The 22687-nt window shown below is 40.6% G+C and overlaps 1 protein-coding gene across 7 annotated transcripts in view; it reads right to left on the bottom strand.

Annotated features, from left to right (window-relative positions):
* Nucleotides 1-22473, bottom strand: part of RCBTB1 (RCC1 and BTB domain containing protein 1) — a 74111-nt gene extending 51638 nt beyond the window's left edge. For 6 of the 7 annotated variants that reach the window (XR_003567874.1, XR_003567875.1, XM_027848327.1 and 3 more), the window contains exons 1-3: nucleotides 14838-14877; nucleotides 4594-4763; nucleotides 4026-4176 (exon numbers count right to left, since the gene is read on the bottom strand). Coding sequence is in view for 5 of the 7 variants with exons in the window: in XM_027848327.1 (XP_027704128.1) it covers nucleotides 4026-4176; nucleotides 4594-4719 (277 nt within the window). In the remaining 2 variants the exon portion in view is untranslated. Of the gene's footprint in view, nucleotides 1-4025; nucleotides 4177-4593; nucleotides 4764-14837; nucleotides 14878-22407 lie in introns of those variants that run through there. The other variant, XM_027848324.1, reaches the window with a different exon arrangement.
* Nucleotides 22474-22687: the final 214 nt, after the last annotated feature.

The raw sequence follows: 22687 nt of genomic DNA, 5'->3' as shown, positions 1-22687 counted from the left end.
ACAAATTAATATTTAGTTTTTTTCCCCAACATTCCAGAAAAAAGACTTCTTTTTAAATAAAATTCAGCTAAACATCTTAAATATTATAGGTCATAGGCACATGTTGTAGGTGTCTGACCTACTTACTTTTTTCGGGAGGATTTTTTAATGACCCAGCAGATTCCCTCAACTGATTCTCAGTGCTGACTATACTAATCACCTATGAAAGATCTGGATGGGTACTTAAGTACCATCTCCTCCGAGAAGGCAGCCTGACAGCTTCTGCTCTCAATGATTCTTCCCCTTCTCTGAACTCCCATGACACAAATTTATAGTAAATATGAATTATCATATTCTTTAACCACTTAATTTGCCTCCCAAATGAGATCATAAACTTCTTGGGGCGGAAACCATGTCTGAATCTTCTCAGTATATTTCCCAAACATTGAGCATTGTGCTGGCTTAATAGCAGATACTCAATATTAACTGGTCTTCTAAATTAATACCAACAAAACCACCTCTTTACTTACACAATGGCTTTCTCAATCTTAAAAAATATGTACATATTTTATTAGTGCTTTAAAAAACAACAAACCAACTATAGCTGCTTCCAATAAACCCTCCACTAGCGATGGGACTCTCCCTTATAACAAGCAAAAGCAGTATTAGCAGACTACAAAAACCCTAGTCCTTATGGGACGCTATCAATGAAGGTAAAAGGGCTGCTTCTTTACTGTGATATATAGGCTGAAATAAGGTCATGATGGATGATGACCACTCGTCTGAGATGTTATAGAGGGGATGCCTTGTTCAGTTTTGCATTGGACTGGATGAGATTTAACCTTTTTTTGTGACATGGACCCCTCAGACAGTCTGGTAAAGCCCATGGACCCCTTCTCGGAATCATGTTTTTAAATGCACAAAATAAAACATACAGGATTGCAAAGGAAACCAATTATAATGAAATGCTGTTATCATAATTTTAAAAACAAGTTCACAGACTGCAGGTTATCAACTCTTAAACTAGATGAAGCCTCAGGAGTTCCCTTTCAACTCTAATTCTATGTATGAGGCTGCCATTAAAGTATAAGCTCCCCCAGGTAAGGAAATGTCTTCTCCCTTTTTTTGTATCTCCAGGCTGGCTTAATAAATGTTTGCTGATTGATGGGAGAGTATATGGATAGAAGAGGAGAGGGTGTAGCCCAGACACTTGGATAACATTCACAGTGTTGGATCACAAAGAGGTTGAGGAGCCAGTTAAGGAAACAGAAAAGCAGTGGTTAGAGAAGTAGGAGAACCAAGAGAGTTTGGTATTTCTGAAACTAAGGGAGGAGATCATCTCCAGTAACCAGAGTGGCAAACAGGAATATCAAAACTTCATTTCAGAGGGAAATGGAAAAAAAAAGTCATTAGGTTTAGCAATTAGGAGATGACTGGTGATCTGACGCAGCTTCAGTGGAGTATCTGGGGCAGGAAACAGACTAGAAGGGCATAAGAAGTGAATAAATGCACCTATATACAGCTTTTACAGAGTGCTACTGGAAAGTAACTGGTTGGGGTAAGAAAGATCAAGGAACAATTTTTTTTTTTTTTTTTTTGATGAGGCAATCAGGGTTAAGTGACTTGCTCAGGGTCACACGGCTAGTAAGTGTCAAATGTCTGAAGCCAGATTTGAACTCAGGTCCTCCTGACTCCAAGGCTGGAGCTCTCTCCACTGTGCCACCTAGCTGCTCACCCTTTTTTTAAGGACTGTGGAAACCTGGGCATCTTCTGTAGGCAGGTGGGAAAGATGCACAAAAGGGAAAATGATTGTTGGGAGTAAGGTCATGGAGAAGGTAGGAGGGAATGAGATCAAGGTTCCATAGAAAGAGAGGGATTAGCTTAAGGAAGAATTACCTTTTCTTCTACGAATGGAGGAAAATAAGAAAGAGTAGGTAATAATTCCGAGAAGCTCTGAAAAACAGAGAAGGGGACCTGAGGAAATTAAAATAAGATAGCCTCAGTATTCTCAAGAAAGGAGGCAGCCAGGTCATCTGAAGATATGTGTGTGTGTTGCAAGGGGGATTAGGGGAGAGGGACAGGCACAGTTAAACAGAAGAAAGAAGGAAAAGTTTAGAGCAGATGCAATGAAGAGTTAGAATATGGATTTTTTTTGGGGGGAACCCTAGAAAAAACCTAACACATTTATTTAGGACCTCCTGTAAACTGATCCAACCATTCTGAAAAAGTCCAGAATTTTACCCCCAAAAGTCATTAAACTGTATATCCTTGGACTTAGCAATACCACTAATAGGCTTATTATTACTGAAAAGGTCAGAGGCAGTTCCATATGTACAAAAATATTTATAGCAGCACTTTTTGTTGCAACAAAGAACTGGAAACAAAGTAAATGCCCATCAAGTGGGAAACAGATGAACAAATTGTGATATATTAATACACCATAAGAAATGGCCTGGAGTCAGGAAGACTCATCTTCCTCAGTTCAACTGTGGCCTCAGACACTTACTAGCTGGGTGACCCTGAAAAAGTCACTTAACCTTGTTTGCCTCAATTTTCTCATCTGTAAAATGAGCTGGAGAAGGAAATGGCAAAACACTCTGCTATCTTCACCAAGAAAACCCCAAATCGGGTCATGAAAAGTCAGAATCAACTGAAATGACTGAACAACAAAATAAACAATTAAAGGGACATATTCAGAGAAACCTAGGAAGACTTGTATAATAAACTGATGCAGAATGAAGAGACCAAAATCAGGAAAACCATTTATATCAGGACTATACTATTGTAGGCAGAGAAACAGCATGGCATAGTGGATAAAGAGTTGGCTTTAAAGTCAGAAAAATCTGGGTTCAAGTCAATGACTCATCATGCTGTGTAGGTCCCTTCATCTCTGTGTTCCAGGCAACTCTGTAAGACCGTGGGAGTTTCTCACCCTCTACTGATAAAATAACTGGTCCAGTCTCTAGCCCTACAACAGTACTGAAGAAATCTGCTTTGAAAGACTTAAGAACTCTTAATTGCTACAATGAGTAAGAACATCTGATGACTGAATGATGAAGCATTCCTTGCCATCTTGGCAGAAAGGTGATGAACTGGAGGCAGAGAATGAGGCGTACATTTTCAGACACACCCAATGTGTGGTTTTATTTTGCTTGATAATATCTGTTCGTTACAAAGAAGCCCTGACCTTACCAGACCTACAACCATGGCAGACCATATGATGACTCACCTAAGTAACTTCTCAGGACCATATACACCAGAACATTTATAGCTGCGCTTTTTATAGTAGTGAAAAAGTGGGAACAAAGCAAATGTCTATCGATCGGGGAATAGCTAGATCAACTGTGGTACATAAATGTAATGAAATATTACTGTGCTTTAAGCAATGAAAATAAGAACTCATAAAAGCATGGGAACTTATATGCACTGATGAAAAAAGCAAGTAGAACCAAGAAAAATAATACATACAATGATGAATACGGAAAGAAGGAAGAACCCAAACAATGCTACGTAAGTATAATGACCAAGCTTGTCCTTGGAGAAGAGCAAAGAAAATGAACCTTCCTTCCTTCACAGAGGTAAGGATGTTGGGTATGGAATATTCCAAATATTGCCAAACTTGACTGGTTTTGCTGAACTAGTTCCCCACCACCTCCTTTCTTCATTCTCTGTTACAAGGGATGACTCCTTGAGTTGGGGAAATACCTATGTGGAAAATGAAGGCGATGTAAAAACTAAAGATATTACTAAAAATAAAAATAAGTGTAAGTAAATGGAAAAATTAGACTGGAAAAAACAAGTCAGCTAAGGTTAATAATTAGTTGCAGCAAAGCAAAATCAATCCAGGAACACAAGCCAATGCCTTCAGAAGTTTGCTGAACTCTCTAATGCCATATTTTCTAGTGTTTAAAAAACATTATACCTCTCCCTGTCCTTTTCTCCACTGGCAATGCAAATGAGGAACCTATGTTAATTATTGGATAAAGCAACTGCTTCCCTTGGTTCCTTAAAAAGCATCAAAGTTTGGGGTCCCCCTCCCACTTTACCTTCAGTGCTAAGAAGCACATGTGGCCCGCTTCCATAACTAAGGCTCTTAATCTTCTTTCCACACAATGCCTCTAGCTTTTTGGGTACAATGGTGCTCTGATTATCCCCAGTCCCCAGACAGTTACTACAGTTCAGTCCAAATACAAACACCTAGAAAACAAAGAACTTTTTAGTATTTGTGCCGTGTAAGCTTAAGGCTATAAAAAAATTCCTTCTCCATTCTGGAAGTAAAGAATCATTCAAGCTCAGCATGATAACTTATTCATAGGTCTCATGAATAGAGAAAAGTAAGGTAATATTTATTTTTTAAAAAAAAATTTGCTGAAAGCACTTAGTTATCAAAATTATGTACATTACTGAACACAGACAACAGTTGGAAGGAGGGAAAGAAGAATTCAAAATTACTCCGCTGACCCCTTTACTATCACACAGTAAACACTGAATAAAATTGAAAATGTAATTTACTTTCACATGAGTCAACCCTACTCTTTCAATCTCCAGAACTCATGTTTCATGGCATGGGAGGGACATCCCCAAAGTAAGTCAGATGTCTGACTAGGTTCTTACCTCATCATTATGGGTAACGTAGATAGCTTCATTAGCTGATGTGCCGAAGACACATGCTTTCCGAATAGAAGCAATCTCCTGAGGTGAGAGCAGGGTAAATATTGGCCACTTTCCTACATCCACCATGACTCTTGTTCCAAGCAGCTCTTATAAATAAGCCAACATCTCTGCTGCGGTAAACAAGGATTGAGAAAAAGCATTAAGGTAGTTGAAATAAACTGTTAACAATTAAGTTTCATCCTATGTTACCAGCATGGATTTGTGTAAGTGTATTTATAAAACTGGGTAAATCACTCCATAAAAACAGCCTCCTTATAGGTACAGGCAGCTACTAACACAACCCTTTCTTCCTTTGCCTTCAAGACAGTCTTCTCCTCTTGAGCAAGGAACATCTGACAAGGCCTAGGTTTTTATTTTTCCCTATTTGTCTGCTTATCTGTCTACAAACTTACATACATGTAACACTCAGACACTGAGTACTAAACTTGTATCTACTGGATGAAACCCCAGACTATTCTGTAAACTTCAATAACAATAGTAAATAGAGAAATAGAAATAGAATATAAAATAGTAAACACAGAAAAATTACTACAGAATATTTTCTAGGCAGACTGAAAATGACTACATATATATTATGAAAACAAATTTGCCTAGGGGTTCCCTGGAATGAAAACATAAAAACGTTATCTTTTCATTATCGTATTTTTTTTATAGTTAATACCATCTTTAAGTTGATTCAGTTTACCTTATTAGCAAGAATAGGATCATTCATAAATATTACCAGAATACAGGAGATTATCAATGGTGACCAAAAAGCTGACACCTAAAGAATGTAGCTATTGATCTATCATCACTAACTGCAATGTGGCATCTTCTATGAGAAGCCTTTCCTAACCCCCACCTCTGGTAATTAGTATTCTGTCCCTCTTCAAATACACATTTCTCTTCACAATATCTATGTTCCTCCCCAGAAGTATGGCTATTCTAGACTACAACAGGGCTCTGGACCTCAATCTGGTCAGGGTTGGGAGGGGCGAATCTTGATCACAAGTATGTGTTGCAAATGAAATTTCCATTTTCCAAATGAAATTTCAGAATTTCAAACTATCAAGGACGTCTGATGGTTTCCAAAGGTAAAGGGGTGGAATACGTAGACCCTGTCATGCCATGGGGCTTCCTGGGCCCTACAAGACCTATAGCAGATTGAGCTCCTAATCTACTTTTTGCTTTATGGAAAGAACCTGTGCTGAACAACAACTCACATTTATTTAGTGCTTTAACAAACATCACCTCATTTCATTTTCATATCACCCTACTATCAATCCCAATTTTGCATGAGAGGAAATTGGCTCAGAAGTCAAATGATTAGAGCAGGGAGGCACAGATACTAAATGTGACTAGCCAAGTCTGAATCCCAGTCTTTCTGACTGATGGGATACAGCCACAGCTCCCTAACAAGTTCTGGCCATGGTAGACATTTCCAACTGCTTTTTTTCCAGATCTGGAAAGCAGACAAGAGGCTTTGGAAGAGAAACAAATGTCAAAGTCTGAGGATAAAGGAGGCCTGGTCACAGCAGGTAGTCGGAAGACCTCACAGCACTTACAGAGTCCGAGGGCCTGGGACTGCACAGCTCAGGGGCCCCTTTAGCGAAGAGGACATTTTCACTATCCCTATCAACAACAATACAAAGAATCATCTCTTCTGAAGCATCTATGGAGTAGTGGAGTACCAGCTGGTCTGGTACTCAAAGAGACCTGAATACAAGGCCTGCCTCTGACACATACTGGAGAGGCGACCTTGGGTAAATCACTTAACCTGATGATGTCCCTACAAAATTCCCTAAGACACTAAGTAATAAGATAGGTGCCAATCTGTATTGGTAAAGAGTTTCCTCAATGGGAATTCATTTTAGCAGTGAAATCTCCCCCCACCCCAATCTTGCTAATGTAATAAAGGGGTACAGTACTGGCCCCCCAGTTTCATATTATATAGCCACAGAGATCACTAGATTTGGAGGTTGAAAGAACCCTAGAAATCATCTAAATCAACCCCATAACTATACAGAATGAGGGGCAGTGACATGTCCAAGTCACAAAGGCAGTAAAGAACAGAGGTGGGTATCAAAACCAGCTGTCTGAAGTCACATTTAGGGACATCCACTTCCAATAAAAACGGATGCCAGTAAGCATTCAAATATTAGCTAATGAACTGAATATATCTGGTCAGTAGGACCAGTTGTAATGAGGGTGAGGCAACTAAGGCTTTTCTAAAAGCATTTCTATTACTTTAAGCATCATAGAAACAACTAAACTTAGCATCTTATTAGCAAGAATAATTAGTTAAAATAAGAAATTGCTAGGTGGTGTCCTTTTCTCCTTTATTTCTCTCCCCTTCTCTAACATGAGCTCTTCCCCGGCCCTGGCCCCAGGCAGCCTCCTAGCAACAGTCTAATCCAAAACACATTTATTAAGTACTTCTTATGTGCTAGGGATACAAAGGCAAAAGGAAAGAGAGTCCCCGCCCTCACCAAGGTTATATTCTTTTGGGAACACAGATCATGCTTTTAGAAAAGCATATAAATGATTGAGGAGTATTAACAACTTGATGTCGGGGAAGGAGATCAAGAAAGGCTTCCTATAGAAAGTGGCACATGAGCTGTGCCTTGAAGAAAGTCAGGGATTCTAGGAGAATGGAATGCATTCCAGGCATAGAAGACAGTTGGTACAAGGGCCTGGAAGTAGAGAAATGGTAATGGTATATCAAGTTCAGGAAACAGTCAAATTGCCTAGCCTTGAGGTATTTCCCAGGTGGGCCAGTGTATTGGGTTTTCTCCCCTGTGGGACCTTGTGTCCTGGGTTCTTTTTCCCACCCTCAAATGAAGTAATTTAGGAACACACTTCATGATACCACTTTGAGTTCCCAAACTGCTAGTTATAGCTGTGGTCTCTACATAGCTGAAGACTACGGAAAAAGCAGATATGACAACTACATGGTATTCTGACCAAGTATTTTGCTTTTCATCAGATGCCAAATTAAGAAATTCTAAAAATGGCCTGTCTCATACCAGCAATAATATTGAGGGACAGTTTAGCATCACCACAATAACACAGGGTGGTATAGTAGAAAGAACTGGCAATATGGAGTTACAAAAGACATGGGTCTGAATTCTACACCTGGCACTTAGTGTTTGTGGGGCCATAACCTAGTTAACAACCTCTGTTGTTTATATGTCCAAAACAGGGATAATAAATCCACATTATAGAGGTGATGTGAGGATCAAGGGAGATAATATATGTGATCTGTTCTAGGAATCTTAAAGCGATACATGTGTCAGTCTCCTTTGCTGCATCCACTTCCAGATCATGTCTTCTAAATGTAGGTGTCACTCAAGGTTCTGTCCTGGGCCTTCTTCTCTTCTCCCACTACAGTACTTTTCTTGGTGACCTCATCAACTCCCATGGATTCAATCACCATCTCTATGCCGATGACTCTAAAATAGACCTATCCTGTCTTATCCTCTCTGCTAACTTCTAGTCTTGCATCTCCAACTGCCTATTGGACATATCAAACTGGATATCCAGTAGCCATCTTAAATTCAATGTGTCCAAAACCAAACTCATCTTTCCCCTCATATCCCCAACTCTTCCTAACTTCCCTAACATTACTGAGGGTATTAGTATCCTCCCAGGCTCACAACCAAGGTGTCATCTTTGACCTCACCCCTCCCCCATATCTAAACTGTTGCCAAGGTCTGTCGATTTTCCTTTCCCAACATCTCCTGAGTCTGCCCTCTCCTCTCCCAACACTACTACCACTGTGGTGCAGTCCCACATCACCTCATGCCTGGTCTCCTGCAACAGTCTGCTTATTGTTCTCCCGGCCACAAGTCTTTCCTACTCCAGACCATCCTCCACTCAGCTGTCACTAATTTTCCTTAGGCATGGTCTGACAATGTCACTCCCCTCCACCCCATTCATTAAACTCCAGCTGTTTCTTATCATCTAAAGTTCACTACACATAAAAATGGAAAATCCTGTTTAGTATTCAAAGTCCTTCATAACCTGACCCCGACTTCTACTGTACACTTTATACCTCGCCACGTACCCTGTGATCCAGCGACGGTGATCTCCTTGCTATTCCTTGAACAAGACACTTAATTTTTCAACTCTAGGCACTTTCATTGGACATACACCATGCTTGGAACTCTTTCCTTCCTTACCTCTGCCTCTCAGCTTCCCTGGTTTCCTTTAAGTTCTAACTGAGATCCCACCTTCTACAAGAGGCCTTTTTTCATCCCCTCAGTGACAGTGCCTTCCCTCTGTAGATTTTTTTCCCCAAATTGATCCTGTACATAGCTTGGTTGTACATAGTAGTTTGCAATATTGTCCCCTAACATTAGAATGTGAGCTCCCTGAAAGCAGGATCTGTTTTACGCATTTCTTTGTATCCCCAACACTTAGCAGTAGGTGATTAATAAACGTTTGGGTTTCAGTTGTTTAGTCGTTTTTCAGTGGTGTCCAACTCTTCGTGACCCATTTGGGGTTTTCTTAGGAAAGACACTGTAGTGTTTTGTCATTCTTTCTCCAGCTCATTTTCCAGATGAGGAAACTGAAGCAAACAGGGTTTAGTGACTTGCCCAGGGTTACACGGCTAGGTAGTACCAGATTTCAACTCAGGAAGAAGAGTCTTCCCGACTCCAGGAAGTCCAATGCATCACCTAGCTGACTGTCACATTCTATTTTGCAAATAGCCAAAACATAAACACCAGCAGTTTTTGCTAAACAGGTAAATGAACAAAATTTTAAACCACATATTGACTATAGTATAGGACAGCTAAACTCAAGTCTTCATAATTCAAAATTACTCAAAGCATTAAGCAAAAACATGCTTATGCTCCTTATTTGAATTCTACAATAAGAGAAATTCTGCTACTATAATAGTTTTCAATATATTGCAGTAGAAAAAGCAACCCAATTTTTACCTCCTAAACTTCTCTAGAGCAACCAAACTTCTCTAAACTAAACTTCTCTAAAGGAACCAAAATGTATGTTCTGATCTTTAAAAATGGAAATCTCCTTCCTCCCTTTCTTTTAATTTCTGACTTGTGAGCTAGAATGGTCCCCAGAATCACCAAGATGCTCATTTTACAAAGGAGTCAACTGATGCTGCCCAAGGTTACACAAGGCACCCTCAGCATTGGAGAAAACTCCACTTTCCCCAGGAAATAGAAGTATCCTCAGTATCCAGGATCAGAGGATTTATAGCCAGATAAAACTATCATCTAGTTCAAACTTTCTTTTTAAAGATAAAGAGACAGAGGCCAGGAGAGAGAAAATGACTTGCCCAACGCTGCACAAATAATGGAGGCAAGATTTAAGATTACACCTTCTGAATCCAGACCTTTCCACCAGAACATGCTATCCCTCACCAGGACAAATTTATTTAGATTTAGATGTGACCTGGTTGCGTCATAAGAATTTCTTAGTACATATTTATGTCTTACATGCATCACAGTATCTGTGTTTCTGAGACATGCTATCTTAAAAAGAAGGGAGCAGCAGTGTCACAGTGCTGGGCCTTGAGGTCAGGAAGACTCATCTTCCTGAGTTCAAATCTGGCCTCAGAGACTTACTAGCAAGTTCTTTATCTGTGCTTGCCCTGGTTTCCCCATCTATAAAATGAGCTGGAGAAAGAAATGGCAAACCACTCCAGTATCTTTGCCAAGAAAACCCCAAATGCAGTCACAAAGTGTCAGACAAGACTGAAATTACTTAACAACATCTTATAAAGAAGTTCTAAGAAGTCTGAGCCATCCATATTTTCTACAATGTCCTGTAGGACATTCTGGGTGTTCCATGTATACTAAGCAATGCCCTCTAGTACAAGGGCTTTAGAAGTCTCATATCCTAAGATACATTCCCTCAACATCCAGAAGACTTTAGTGATACTTTCTACGGTAACCCAGTTTTAGCTTCTACACTCCCTACTTTTCAGCCCATAAGCACTAATTACCTTACTCTACAGCATGTACCATGAATCCAGATTAAGATATTTGCAGCTGGTTGACCAACATAAACCAAGTATTTATTTATTTTGAAAAGTTGCTCAGCGTCAACCTTAAGGTGTGGTTCACACCTGTTCATGAATAGAACCTGATGTATCACAAGGGGATAAGCATTGGATGAAGCAGCTGACAATGATGGTGTCTTCTAAATTGGTCCAAAGACGAAACAAATATGCTATATATGTGCAACTTGATGTGTTTAATTTCAAAGGCAGGAAAATATATTTTAATTATTTTTTGTTTAAAAATGTAAAAAAAGAAAACAAAGGTGAATTATATAAGCAACAAATACTTTGTAAAGGGTTTATAAAAGGCTAACCATAAAGCTAATCGACTGCTTAACTTAGAGAATAAGCAAAATAAACCAAAAAATCTTTTAGGCTTTAAAGTTTCGATATTTAAGTTATATATATAAGTATACATTTACACATAAATATACACTTAAACCACTAAATGTTTTCAGTTTTCAGTTTAAATATTCTTGCCTTGGGTTTATGACTTAAAGCTGCAGATAAATTTCATTTATTTGATATAAAAATAGTAAGTTTCAGCCATGAAGAGTTTTCTTTTTTCCTTGTCCCATTATAGGATTTTGTCATTAGGGTTAAGGACAGGAAGACTTGGGTGTTGCATTCATCTTTTGGTTCCACAGAGAATCACTGACATGATGTGTAAAAGTCATAAAGAAAGGTATACTGAGAAAAGAAAAGTTGAACAGTATGTTTGAATTTATTTCAAAATTGAGAAAGTAAAATTATAGAAAGGGAAAGAATGTCAATTCAGGTTAATTAAAACACACACATACACACACACTCATGAAACTGTGGTCTCTAAAATATATAATTCCACTTAGTGTCTAGATGCACTTTAAGTACAAATATGGCTCTCAAGAGCTGTCACTCAGCACAGGCAGCTAGAACACCAGATTTGGGAAGAGATTAGAAGTCCTCTGTTTGAATTCTGGTTCTGCCACTTACTGCCCGTGTAACCACAAGCAAGTCACTTAAACCACTCCAGGCCTCAGTTTCTCACCCGTGAAACAGACTTGATGACATCTTTTGTCCCTGCCAGCTCTCACCCTAAGATTCCATTGCTTAGAGTTAGAAGGCCTGGGTTCTAATACTGCCTCCAACATTTAATAGATGCATGACCTAGGAAGCAAAGGTCATTTAATTTCTCTAAGTTTCAGGTTCCTCATTTAAAATCAGGATAATAACTATCTCAAAAGGTTCCTGTGAGGATCAAATTTTATATACATATGTGTGTGTATTTATATATGATGTTCAGGAAACTTTAAAATGCTATTAACTTTAAGCTACGCAAATGATCATTAGAACGACAGAAAACTGCTTGGATGTGAAGAGCTATCTAAGGGAGATGGTTCTATTTAAAAAGCGCAATGTACTAAGGTTCTGACTTTCTGGCTCTGGCTTTCCTTGTGACCTGGGGGAGTGGGAAGAAGGGTTCTGATTACTATCAGGACTGGTACTGATGGCAGTGAAAGGCACATGACCACAGCAATGTGGTCCATGGGCCATTTTTAGCAGACATGCTATGGGGCTGTGACAATCCTTACTTTGTACCATTTTAACTAATAATTTTTATATAGGTTTCAAAAGTTTATATATGCATATCACCTCAACACTTCTGTGAGGCAGGCACTATTATCCCCATTTACAGATGAGGAAACTGAGGCTGAGAAAGGCTACATGGCTTGCTGAGGATCACACAGCAGATAAGTGTACTTGAGACAAAATTCAAACTCAGATTTTCCCAACTCCAAAGTCCAGCACTCCATCTACTACCTATTCCACCTGGCTAACATTTTAATTACAATGAAAAATTCAAAATACATACAAAAGTCTTCCACTAATTAAAGAATTTCCTGTATTTGTAACAAGCTGAATGAGGCTTCATTTTAATTAACAGTTTACACCGGGCTGCCATTCAAAGCTGTGTTATTAATACCAAAAAGCTGCTCATAAAATGCTTCTGGCATCTTTTAAGAAAGATAGTTGGCAACAAATACCAAAAAAAATAAAGAAAACGAAGCAAATGGTACATTTAGACTATTTTTCCACCTTGTCCCAGAAAGGCTGCTGCCTGCCTTTAAGGACTTTTGCAGCCTGCCACAATTCAAAGTCAACTATAGCTGCAGACACCTTGGATTTCATCAGCTATAAAACAGCTAGGTAGTGTAGTGGGGAAAGGGCCAGGATAGAGGTCCAGGGCTGGCGTCAAGAAGACTCATCTTTCCAAGTTCAAATCTGGCCTCAGACTCTTACTAGCTGTGTGACCATGGGCAAATCACTTAACCCTATTTGCCTCAGTTTCGTCATCTGTAAAATAAGATAGAGAAGGAAATGGCAAACCACTTCAGTACCTTTACCAGGAAAACCCCAAATGGGTCACAGAGTCAGACACACTGAACAACAAAAAATAAAACCACTGACCAAAAGGGAATCACATGGAGGTAGGGATCCCATCCTGTGGCCACTGTTTCTCTACCTTCCACTAAGGCTGTAAGACCCTTCATGGCAGATGTCATTCATTTTTTACATATCACTAACTCCTCCTAGGCATTTAACAATGGAATATTCTACTCTTTATTCGTTCTTCTTTCCCTACATCCACCTGTTCTAGTCTTTATAATATTTAAATCAACAAGACTCTCTGATGGGGGCACTTCTCTTTTCTGTTCCTATGGGCTCCTTCCTAAATTTACATACCCAGCCTCAACCTCGTCCCTAAACTCTGCACACTGGACATCTGCAGCTGGGAGTCCCAATGGCACCTCAAACACATTTCCAAAACAGAATTATCCTAAAAACTTAACAATATTTGGTGACGGAACCACCATCTTCCCAGTCACCATGAGGTTTATAACACTGGAGTCACTCTTGGTTCTTCCATTTCTCCTGCTCACCCCTCATAACCAAATCAGCTGCCAAATCCTACCCAATTACCACAATTCTCACATCACGCAAGTCATCCCTCAGGCATGGAATGTACTTTTTTTGTTTAAAAAGAAATTACTCTTCCTTTGAGGCTCAACTCACACGCAACAGCCTCCATGATTGTTTCCAGATACAGTTGGTGCAAATATTTCCCCCTCTTCTCTGATTTACCTAAAGGACTTTGTATGGATCTTTTCTTTGCAGTATATTTATCCGATTTCCTCTCCCAATAGAATATAAACTCCTTGAGGGCAGGAACCCTCTTTCCTTTATGCATTTGCATCCCCAATGCTCAGGATAGTGCCTACCACAATGGAAGAACTTAAAAGTTTTTTTCATTCATTCAGTTTCTACCAAATTCCTTGAGAGCAGTAACTATGTTATTTTTCATCCTTGTCTCAACCCTGTGTACATAAAAAAAAATACACACAGTTTAAATGGGAGGTAATCTCAAACGGAAAGGATGGTGGAGAACTGGACCGACAAAGAAAACAAAGAAAGGCTTATTGCAAAGGGTAGGATTAATGCTGAGCCTTGAAGGAAGCCAAAGATGCCAGAAGGTGGAGGTGAGGTGGGAAAAAGTATTCCAGGTACAGGAGATAACCAATGAAAAGGTACTGAGGGTGGGATGAGGTGTATTCAAGAACAGCAAGAAGGCCAGTCAAGTCAGACCCTCATTGGCCACAAAGGTGACCTCTGAGGAGGAAATTCAGATGTTGGCAAGGCTGTGATGGCTGGTGTACAAGTTGTTATCACTGATGACGTACTGATATCACTGCATTTTAGACGTAGGCAGGAATAGACGTAGCCAGGATTCCCTGATGATCTGAGGAAAGGGGCGGTATTGCTATCTCATCACAACATTCTCTTCCACACACTGCAGAGCCTTCTTAGGGCCTGCCACACTAGGGCTCCCATGGTTCTGGAGACCTCAGCCCACTCCCTGGGATCCTCTCCAAGCAGTTCTGCTTATCAAAACGTTCTGTTTCTAGTCATCTATATCATCACCTCATTAAGCCAGTAACATCAGTGATTCAAAGTTCCATTTCCTGCTTAGTCCTGGAACTTGTCTACTTCATCTGGGACCTCTTTCTAGTCTTTCTAGGAAGCCAAGTTCCTAGAACTTCAGTGTTCCCACCACTTGGCATTTCTGGCTCTTTTTCTTTTCTGAGACCGTGGGGCTGCCTAGGACCCGAGTTCAAATCCAACCCCAGACACTTACTAGTTGTATGATCCTGGGAAAAGTCACTTAACCTCTAGGTCCTCCTCAGTTTCCTCATCTGTAAAATGGGAACAATAATAGCACGAACCTTCCAGAGCAGCTGTGAGGATAAAATGAGATAATGTTGGTAAAGTGCTTTGCAAACCTTAAAGCGCTATATAAATGCTACTTGTTAATATTATTATTACTATCTTCAACAACGGCCCAGTTTGTTTTTGCTTTTTAAACTTTATCAACCCTGATATCCTTCCTGGTCAGAGATAAAGTAAAAGGTGGAACACTGTTTTACTTTTCCATATATTGTATGAAAGAACACATATGGAACAATGCTCTGCCTCTTACCTCATCTTAGCAGCCCATACTCCCTATTTCCAGCAATCTTACACTAATATGAAAAAGGAGACAGAAATCCCTACCCTGTAACTGTTACTTTGAAAAACAAATGGCAAAAGAGTATCCTGGAAGCCTTTCTGTAGTGAGTAATAAAGAGGGCTATCCCCTTTATTTCATATCAGTAATTGTAGGCACTAGGCAGATAGGTGGAATGGATAAAAGGGAAGGCTGTGAGGTCAGGAAAATCCTGCTGTCACTTCTCTGACACATACCAGAGCTGTGTGATCAGGAGCAAGCCACTTAACTTCTGGGTGCCCCAACCTGCTTCAAGACAGATGTAAGATATTACAGAAAAACTGTCAAGCAATTCCCATAACCTTGGTGAAATTACAGATCTAGCACAAAACAAAAATTTTAGATGATTCTAGAACTTCCCAGTTCACATCAATGACCAGTACCTAAAGAAAATTCTATTGAAGGCACAATCTGAGATACATGCTGGGCTATTTCCCTGAAGTCTCACTAGTAGGGAAAGGAGGGCTTCTATGTCCTAGTTGTCTGGTTTGGTAGCAGCAAACATATTTGCTTAGACAGAAAGCCAATTAAGATCCTTAAAAAAACAAAAAACAAAAACCACACTATGCTCTTGTTTTGAAAAGGTAAACAGGAAAGAATGTTCCACTACTGAAGTAAAGTTCTTTGTGACATCCCCAAACCTAGGCAGTATGAAACACACTAAATAGAAATGGCCCAACTCCTGCATCACAATTTTCCAAGGAGCTAAAAAGCTGAAAACATCTCTTTAGGCCCTTTTGCAATGAGATGGTTTAGTAAAGTTCAAATCAAGTAGAGGTACTAAATACTTTTTTAAGAAATCAATAAAGGTATGTTCAAGATTTGGATATGATTCTGCATCTGTGGCTTCATGAAAAAATGTCTGTTCTACCCAGTTATGGCTTGAATCCAAACCATAATTCTGGAAGTATGCAGCTGGCTTCATACGTAAGCAGTCCAAGACCAACTCTGAGCAAAATTTAACAGCAATGGAAAAACGAGGCAACACAAATAGCATTAGACACAGTCTTGAATTCCAACAGCACTTCTGCCCTACGTTAAAAATTACCCTACATGTACCCCAATGGTTAAACTTCTCTAAACTATGTTCCCTGTCAGGAAGCAAACACTTGGAATGTTGCCAAATCATAAAGCACAAGACTAACCCCAAAGATGGGAAGACAACCTCCCCACCTTTGCAGGGCTGGAAGAGTCCACAAGTATGGAACCCTGCATATAATTTCAGACTTTGTAAAAATATATTGCTCAGTTTTGTTCAATTTTTTTCCTCCCTCTTATTAAAAAAAAATCTTTGTTATTAGAGTTGGCTCTCTGGGGCAAAGGAAAATTTAGATGATATAAAAACAAAAGATATCAATAAAAATAAAAAAGTTCAGATCATAACACTTGCTCATCACCATTGCAATTTGGCCAGCAAAGAAATAATATCTTTAGATAGCCACTGAAAATAAAATAAAAATCAATAATTTAACTTTTAAATTTCAAAAAGGGAGGCAAACATTTTGTCAACAAAAAGCAAGGAATACATCCAGAGTGACATCTCTCCATTCTTAACTTCATCAAGCAGCAATGACTTGATATCCAAATAAACATAAAGATGCATTATTCCATAATGGGTGGCGCTGTTTGATGATGGCACAGGAAGATCTCTCAAGCAATGCCGCTATAGATTAAGAATTTCTTTTTCCACAGTAAGCCCAGAAACATCTTCATGAGAAATCATTGAGACAGAACCTCAAGAAAAAATGCAGAGGAGAAAGCAAGAACTACATTAAAGCTTTTAAAGCGCTCTGAGCACTTCAAGGAAGCTTACAACAAGAAACTGCAGCTTGATAACGGAGGCAAAAATCTCAAACAATCCTTAGTTTCCTTCAAGACTTGTCCTAGGTAACACTCCAGACAGGAAACTCTCCCTGATTCCCAAGGCGTTGGTTCTGTCTTTATCCTCAATTATACTCCTTCAGAAAAGGAATTGTTTCTCATTTTGTATCCTCAGTGCCTTGCATATAGTAGGTACCAATAAGCGTGTGTTAAACACTCTGGACACAGTGTGTGTAGCAGTTTGGCATAATGAGAAGAGTGAGACACCTGGAAAAATCAAGTTTGAGTCTTGTCTTTGTTACTATTTGTGTGACACTGGATTAGTCACATAACTTCCCTGTTTCCTCAGATTCCCTCAGAATCTTCCTCTGAAAAATGGGTTCAGTAACACCCATAAGATCTTCTGCAATGGGATATCAGAAGATTTACATTAGATAATGTAAGTAAACTCCTTAGAAAACTTTATAGAGCTATATAAATGTCAGCTACCAGACACCACCTAAGTCACCAAAGCTTAGGGGTCTAGCTTATGGAAATACACATATTCCTTGTGCAAAGGAAACCTCAATATGATTGAGCACCCTACAGTATGTTCTATTAACATTAACCTATCTTACAAAGATATTTTGGCATTTCACAAATTGAATTCCCTTTAGATGAAGTCTAATATGATGAACATGCCTTTTAACCCTTTGCTCTTTGAGAACAATGCTAGAAATGTTTCAATGTATTTGTTGTTCTGTCATTCTGTCGTATCTGACTCGTCATGACCCCATCTGGTGTTTTCTTGGCAAAGATACTAAAATGGTTTGCCATTTCCTTCTCCAGTGGATTAAGGCAAACAGAAGTTAAGTGACTTGCCCAGGGTCACACAGCTAGTAAGTGTCTGAGGCCACATTTGAACTCAGGTCTTCATGACCCCAGGCCCGGCTCTCTGTCCAATGAGCTATCTAGCTGCCTATTTCAATGTACAAATAGTCCCTAAATAATGTTCAAAAAGCAGCATAGAGGGGCAGCTGGGCGGCACAGTGGATAGAGAGCTGGGCCTGTATTCAGGAGGACCTGAGTTCAAATCCGGCCTGAGACACATAACACTTACCAGCTATGTGACCCTGGGCAAGTCACTTAACCCTAATGCCTAGCCAAAAAAAACCCAAACTGCAGCATAGAAAAATTATTAACATGATGATTATGCTATCCCATCCAGATATCCAACAAGGCCACCTCATCATTTACCTGTCCCATTGTCCAGGTTCCCCTAACCTGAACCAGCATCCTCATAGGACAGAGACCTGGACCTCCATATAAAGGACTTCCAGAATCCTTGCCCTCACAGTCCTTAGGAAAGTTAATTCATTCATTTACACCTACCACCCCAGGACCTAACCTAGTTGACTGGCAATTGAGGATGTGTAAACTAACCCACCTGGCCCACTCTATCTAATGGCTGACCCTAATCACTACTAGACCACACTTCATCTTCACATCGAGCCATCCAAACACTATCTGGCCTGCCCTGCCCCACTCACTTTCCATCTTCCCAGAACAAAACTGCCTTCCCTGACATGTGTTGTCCTCCTGCATTAAATTGCTAGTTACCAGAGCACAAAAACTGTCTCTTTAAAAAAATTTTAAAAAGATTGTGTCTCTAACATTTAGCTCATTGTCTGGCACATAGGAAATGCTCAATAAATGTCTTTTCATTTATTCATGTTATATTTCTCCCACTAGAATGGTGGGGAAAGGGACAATAACGACTTTTTTGCTATACCCTAAGTACCAATAGAACCCTTCCCCCCCACTCCCTTCCTTGCTAACAACAGTCTTGTCTTTTAATAAAGAGAAACAAGGGAAGTGGAGTAGTGGTCTTGACAACAAGAAGGGAAGAGAAGGTAAATTCCTGAATCCACTCTTTGACACCAAACCCAGCCTCTGTTCCACTTCTTTGCCCTGCCTTGATCTTCACAGCTTGTTTCCTAGCTCAGTTTCTGTGACAGAATATTGAGGGTAGTCAATTTGGTTTTCCTTTGAAATATAGATGCATTTTACTTTTTAAGTCCTTCAAGTATGCAAATCTTATTTATTTCCTCTTTGTTACTAGCCCTAAAGATCCTCCAGAACTTCAAAAGGCCTGTGTATCTGCTTCAGTCATAGATATGGGAACATGAATCAATCCCAAGACTGCTTTTTTTTTTTTTACACAAGTTAGAGGGTGGGGGAGAACGCATATGAAGAAGAAAAAGAAACAATGTAACTGGGAGCTGACCCAGGACTGATGGTTGCCTCTGGGGTTTAACACTACCAGAAGGCCCCAAGTCATGTTCTCATTCCACAATAGTCCAGGCAGTAAGGGTGAGGAGATAAGCATTTTGCTGGAGTCTCAAGTTGCAACACTGACTGCATTTTCCCATAGAAACATTGTTAAATATGATAGATTTAATAACATATCATGTATCACATGATACATTATAAGCTATTGCACGGGGCAGCTAGGTGGTGCAGTGGACAGAGCACCGGCCCTGAGATCAGGAGGACCTGAGTTCAAATACGACCTCAGACCAAACAGTTGACACTTATTAGCTGTGTGACCCTGGGCAAGTCACTTAACCCCAATTGCCTAAAGAAAGAAAGAAAGAAAGAAACAAAGATAAGCTATTGCAGGTTAGTCTAGGAAGCCTATCATTTGGGATGTTGTCTTCATGATAAATGCATTCCAAATGCATTCCAAACAACCAATTTACAACTGAAATCTAAAACATAATGCATTTATACTTTAAGAGCTGCCTATATTATATACAGAATTCCAAAGGAGAGAGAGGCAGGGGAGAAGGAGACCATAGAGATCATCTGGCCCAACCCACTCATTTTATAAGAGAAGAAACTGAGGCTCAGAGTAAGAGAAGTGACTTGTCCAAGGTGTTATAGATCATTACAGGTAGAAGTGTTACTAGGTCATAGGTCTGTTAACTTTCTGCACAACATGAAGCATCTACGTTTTAGACCTCATAAAGGGCTTAACAGAGAACTTAGAAAGACTTCAGTAGTCTACAAATATAATAAATAGGCCTTACAAGGAAAGGAGAGTTCACTTACTCAGTAGAATAGAAAGATGAAAGGTAACATCATATTCCAGCTTTTTTTGGGGGGGGGGGCGACACAGAGAGTATGAGGAAACAGAAGAAAAAGCTGAAAGATAATGGGAAATTTTGCTTGATAGGGAAGAAATTCCTAGTTACAAGAGCTGATGAACACGGTCATGTGTTATAAACACAGGAAGGACATGGAAATTTTGCAAGAAGACAGAAAACTATTCTTCAGGGATTTTTCTTCAGTCTCACCTAAAAAGACAGACAAAATCAATCGTTGGGGTCTTTCCAGACTTTAGGACTCCAAGTATCATGCCCTTTAAGGAAACCTTATGATTTAGATACTTAATAGATTTAGTATGTTTCCTATATAGTACAATGGGCCCTTTTTCAAAATAAAATATGTAAGATTATACAGGAAGCCAGAAACACAGTAACCAAATACTTAAAAAAAATTCAAGTTCTGGATCTCAGGTTAAAAGCTCCTGAATAAGTGGGATGATGGGATCTCCTGCCATCATTTCCCCCAAGAAGTATTCCCTGGCTAAATTCAGCCCCTACAAACTAGAAATTAATACCAACTGTAGATACAATTCAGATTTCTTTTTGTTCATCTTATCTGCTAGACCGGACTGTAAGTTCCTTGAGCAAGACCCACAGCTTCTATTTCTTTTGTATCTTCCAAGCACCTACTCCTGTGCTGTTCACACAGTAAATGTGCCATGAACCCTGAAAAATGAATACCATTCTAGGACTGTGCACATAACCTAACTTCTTTACCTCCCCTTCCCTGACTCTCACTTACAGACTTTCACTGTTAGACTTCCCAAAAGCTTGCTGCTGATTACTGGAAATCTGGCCAACCCTTGCTGAAAGGCACAGGCACCCTTTATTAATAAACTGCTGCAAAAGGCTTCGGCTTTGTGATTATTTCCTCGATGAAGGTCCCAGATTCTAGTTTAAATGAACCAGAAATGCTGCCAAAAACTACATAATGAAAGAAGTTTCATACTGTTCAGGATGTTGCTTTCTATTCTCCCCATCAAGAATATGAGCAGAAGGGTAGCCAAAACATAGTTTCTCTTCCCACAATGGATTAAAACATGGTCTATAAACTCTTGTTTTAACAACTAACATAAACGGGGTTCCAAAAGTCTTCAGTTATTAATTTGAAAAGCTTTAATGGCTAATTAAACTCTACTGTCTTACTCTTATATTATACACTCTTCCAAAAGTCTTAGCGCAGGTTTTAAGCTTCAATAGCTTTAATACAACTACAATAATAGCCAACAAAAGAACTATGTCATTAATTTCTCCCACGAGAATACTCCACCCCACAGCTCAAACCACTTCACGAGACCCACAATTTTTGCCCTAGAGGGGGGCATTTATCCAAGAGGAAATTACATCTAAATACAAACCTACAGCTACATAAAAGGGCCACCCAGCAAACTCTTCATACATAAGAAGTTTCAAAGTCCGGCTGACTAATGCTTTCTGCTCCATAACCAGTGGCTTCAGGCTGCCAAACATAGTCTCTATGCCCACAAGGGAGAGAAGGCATCCAGAACATGGCATGCCTCGATGGTCCATCGGACACAAAACGAGGCCAAGATCTTATCACAGAAAGATCAAAGAAGATGCCATTTAGTGGAGTTCCTGGATCAAAAGCCCAGGGAGGGCACAGCTTGTTCACTTGGGGAGGGGGTTGGTGGGGGGGGGAAGACTTGAGTGGAAAGAGCCCAGAGGCAAGTCTGATCGCCTTAACCCAGATAGAAAAGGAACAGCTGCGGGTGTCTAAGTCACACCAGACAGGTGTGGAGGCAGAGAAAGAAAGACAGCCGGTTGCTGTTTAACCAGTGCAGGCATGGGTACCAGCCCTCACCCCTGGCACGCACGCACACACACTCATGTGATCCTCCCCCCACCCAAAAAAAGACTTAATGAAAGACACAACTTTCCCCGCCACCAACCCCCGCCCCCATTCTCTGCTCGCTGGGCGCCGAGTAGCGGCACCGATAGGGCCAGGCACCTCCCACCAGGCAGCGCTGCCCGGATCCCGCGCCCGCGACCCCGGACACAGTGATGTCGGGGAGCCCCCGCCCCACCGAACTTGTCCCTGGAAGCTGCAGACGCCCGACTGTGGGGCTCTGGGCCGGGGCAGTCGCGCGGGGCCGCCAGCCCCCCCCCACCCCCATCCTCACTCCCCCCTTTCATTGCCCTTTCTCGGCCGCGAGCTCGCGCCCACGCGCTACCTGGAGCCCAGCAGCCACGCGCGCCGTTCCAGCCCCGGCTCCCCGCGGCGAGACGAGGCGCGCTCCTCCGGAGGGCGGAGGGGGATGGAGAGCTGGCTCGGCGGCGGGAGGAGAAGCGGTCGCAGAGGCAGCAGCCTCAGGAGGAGGGGACCGAGAGCCACTGCACTGCCGGGTCACGTGTCCTGAGGAAGTGCCAGTCTCCGGCTGCCGCTTCACGTGACAGGGAGGAAAGGAAAGGAAAAAAAAGAAAGAAAGGAAAAAAACTAGGACCAGGTTTCAG

The sequence above is a fragment of the Vombatus ursinus genome, unplaced genomic scaffold (assembly GCF_900497805.2).
Source record: "Vombatus ursinus unplaced genomic scaffold, bare-nosed wombat genome assembly UNPS02005659.1, whole genome shotgun sequence".
Taxonomy (NCBI): domain Eukaryota; kingdom Metazoa; phylum Chordata; class Mammalia; order Diprotodontia; family Vombatidae; genus Vombatus; species Vombatus ursinus.
Note: the sequence above shows the minus strand (reverse complement) of the source record. Positions and strands in the feature narration are given on the sequence as shown.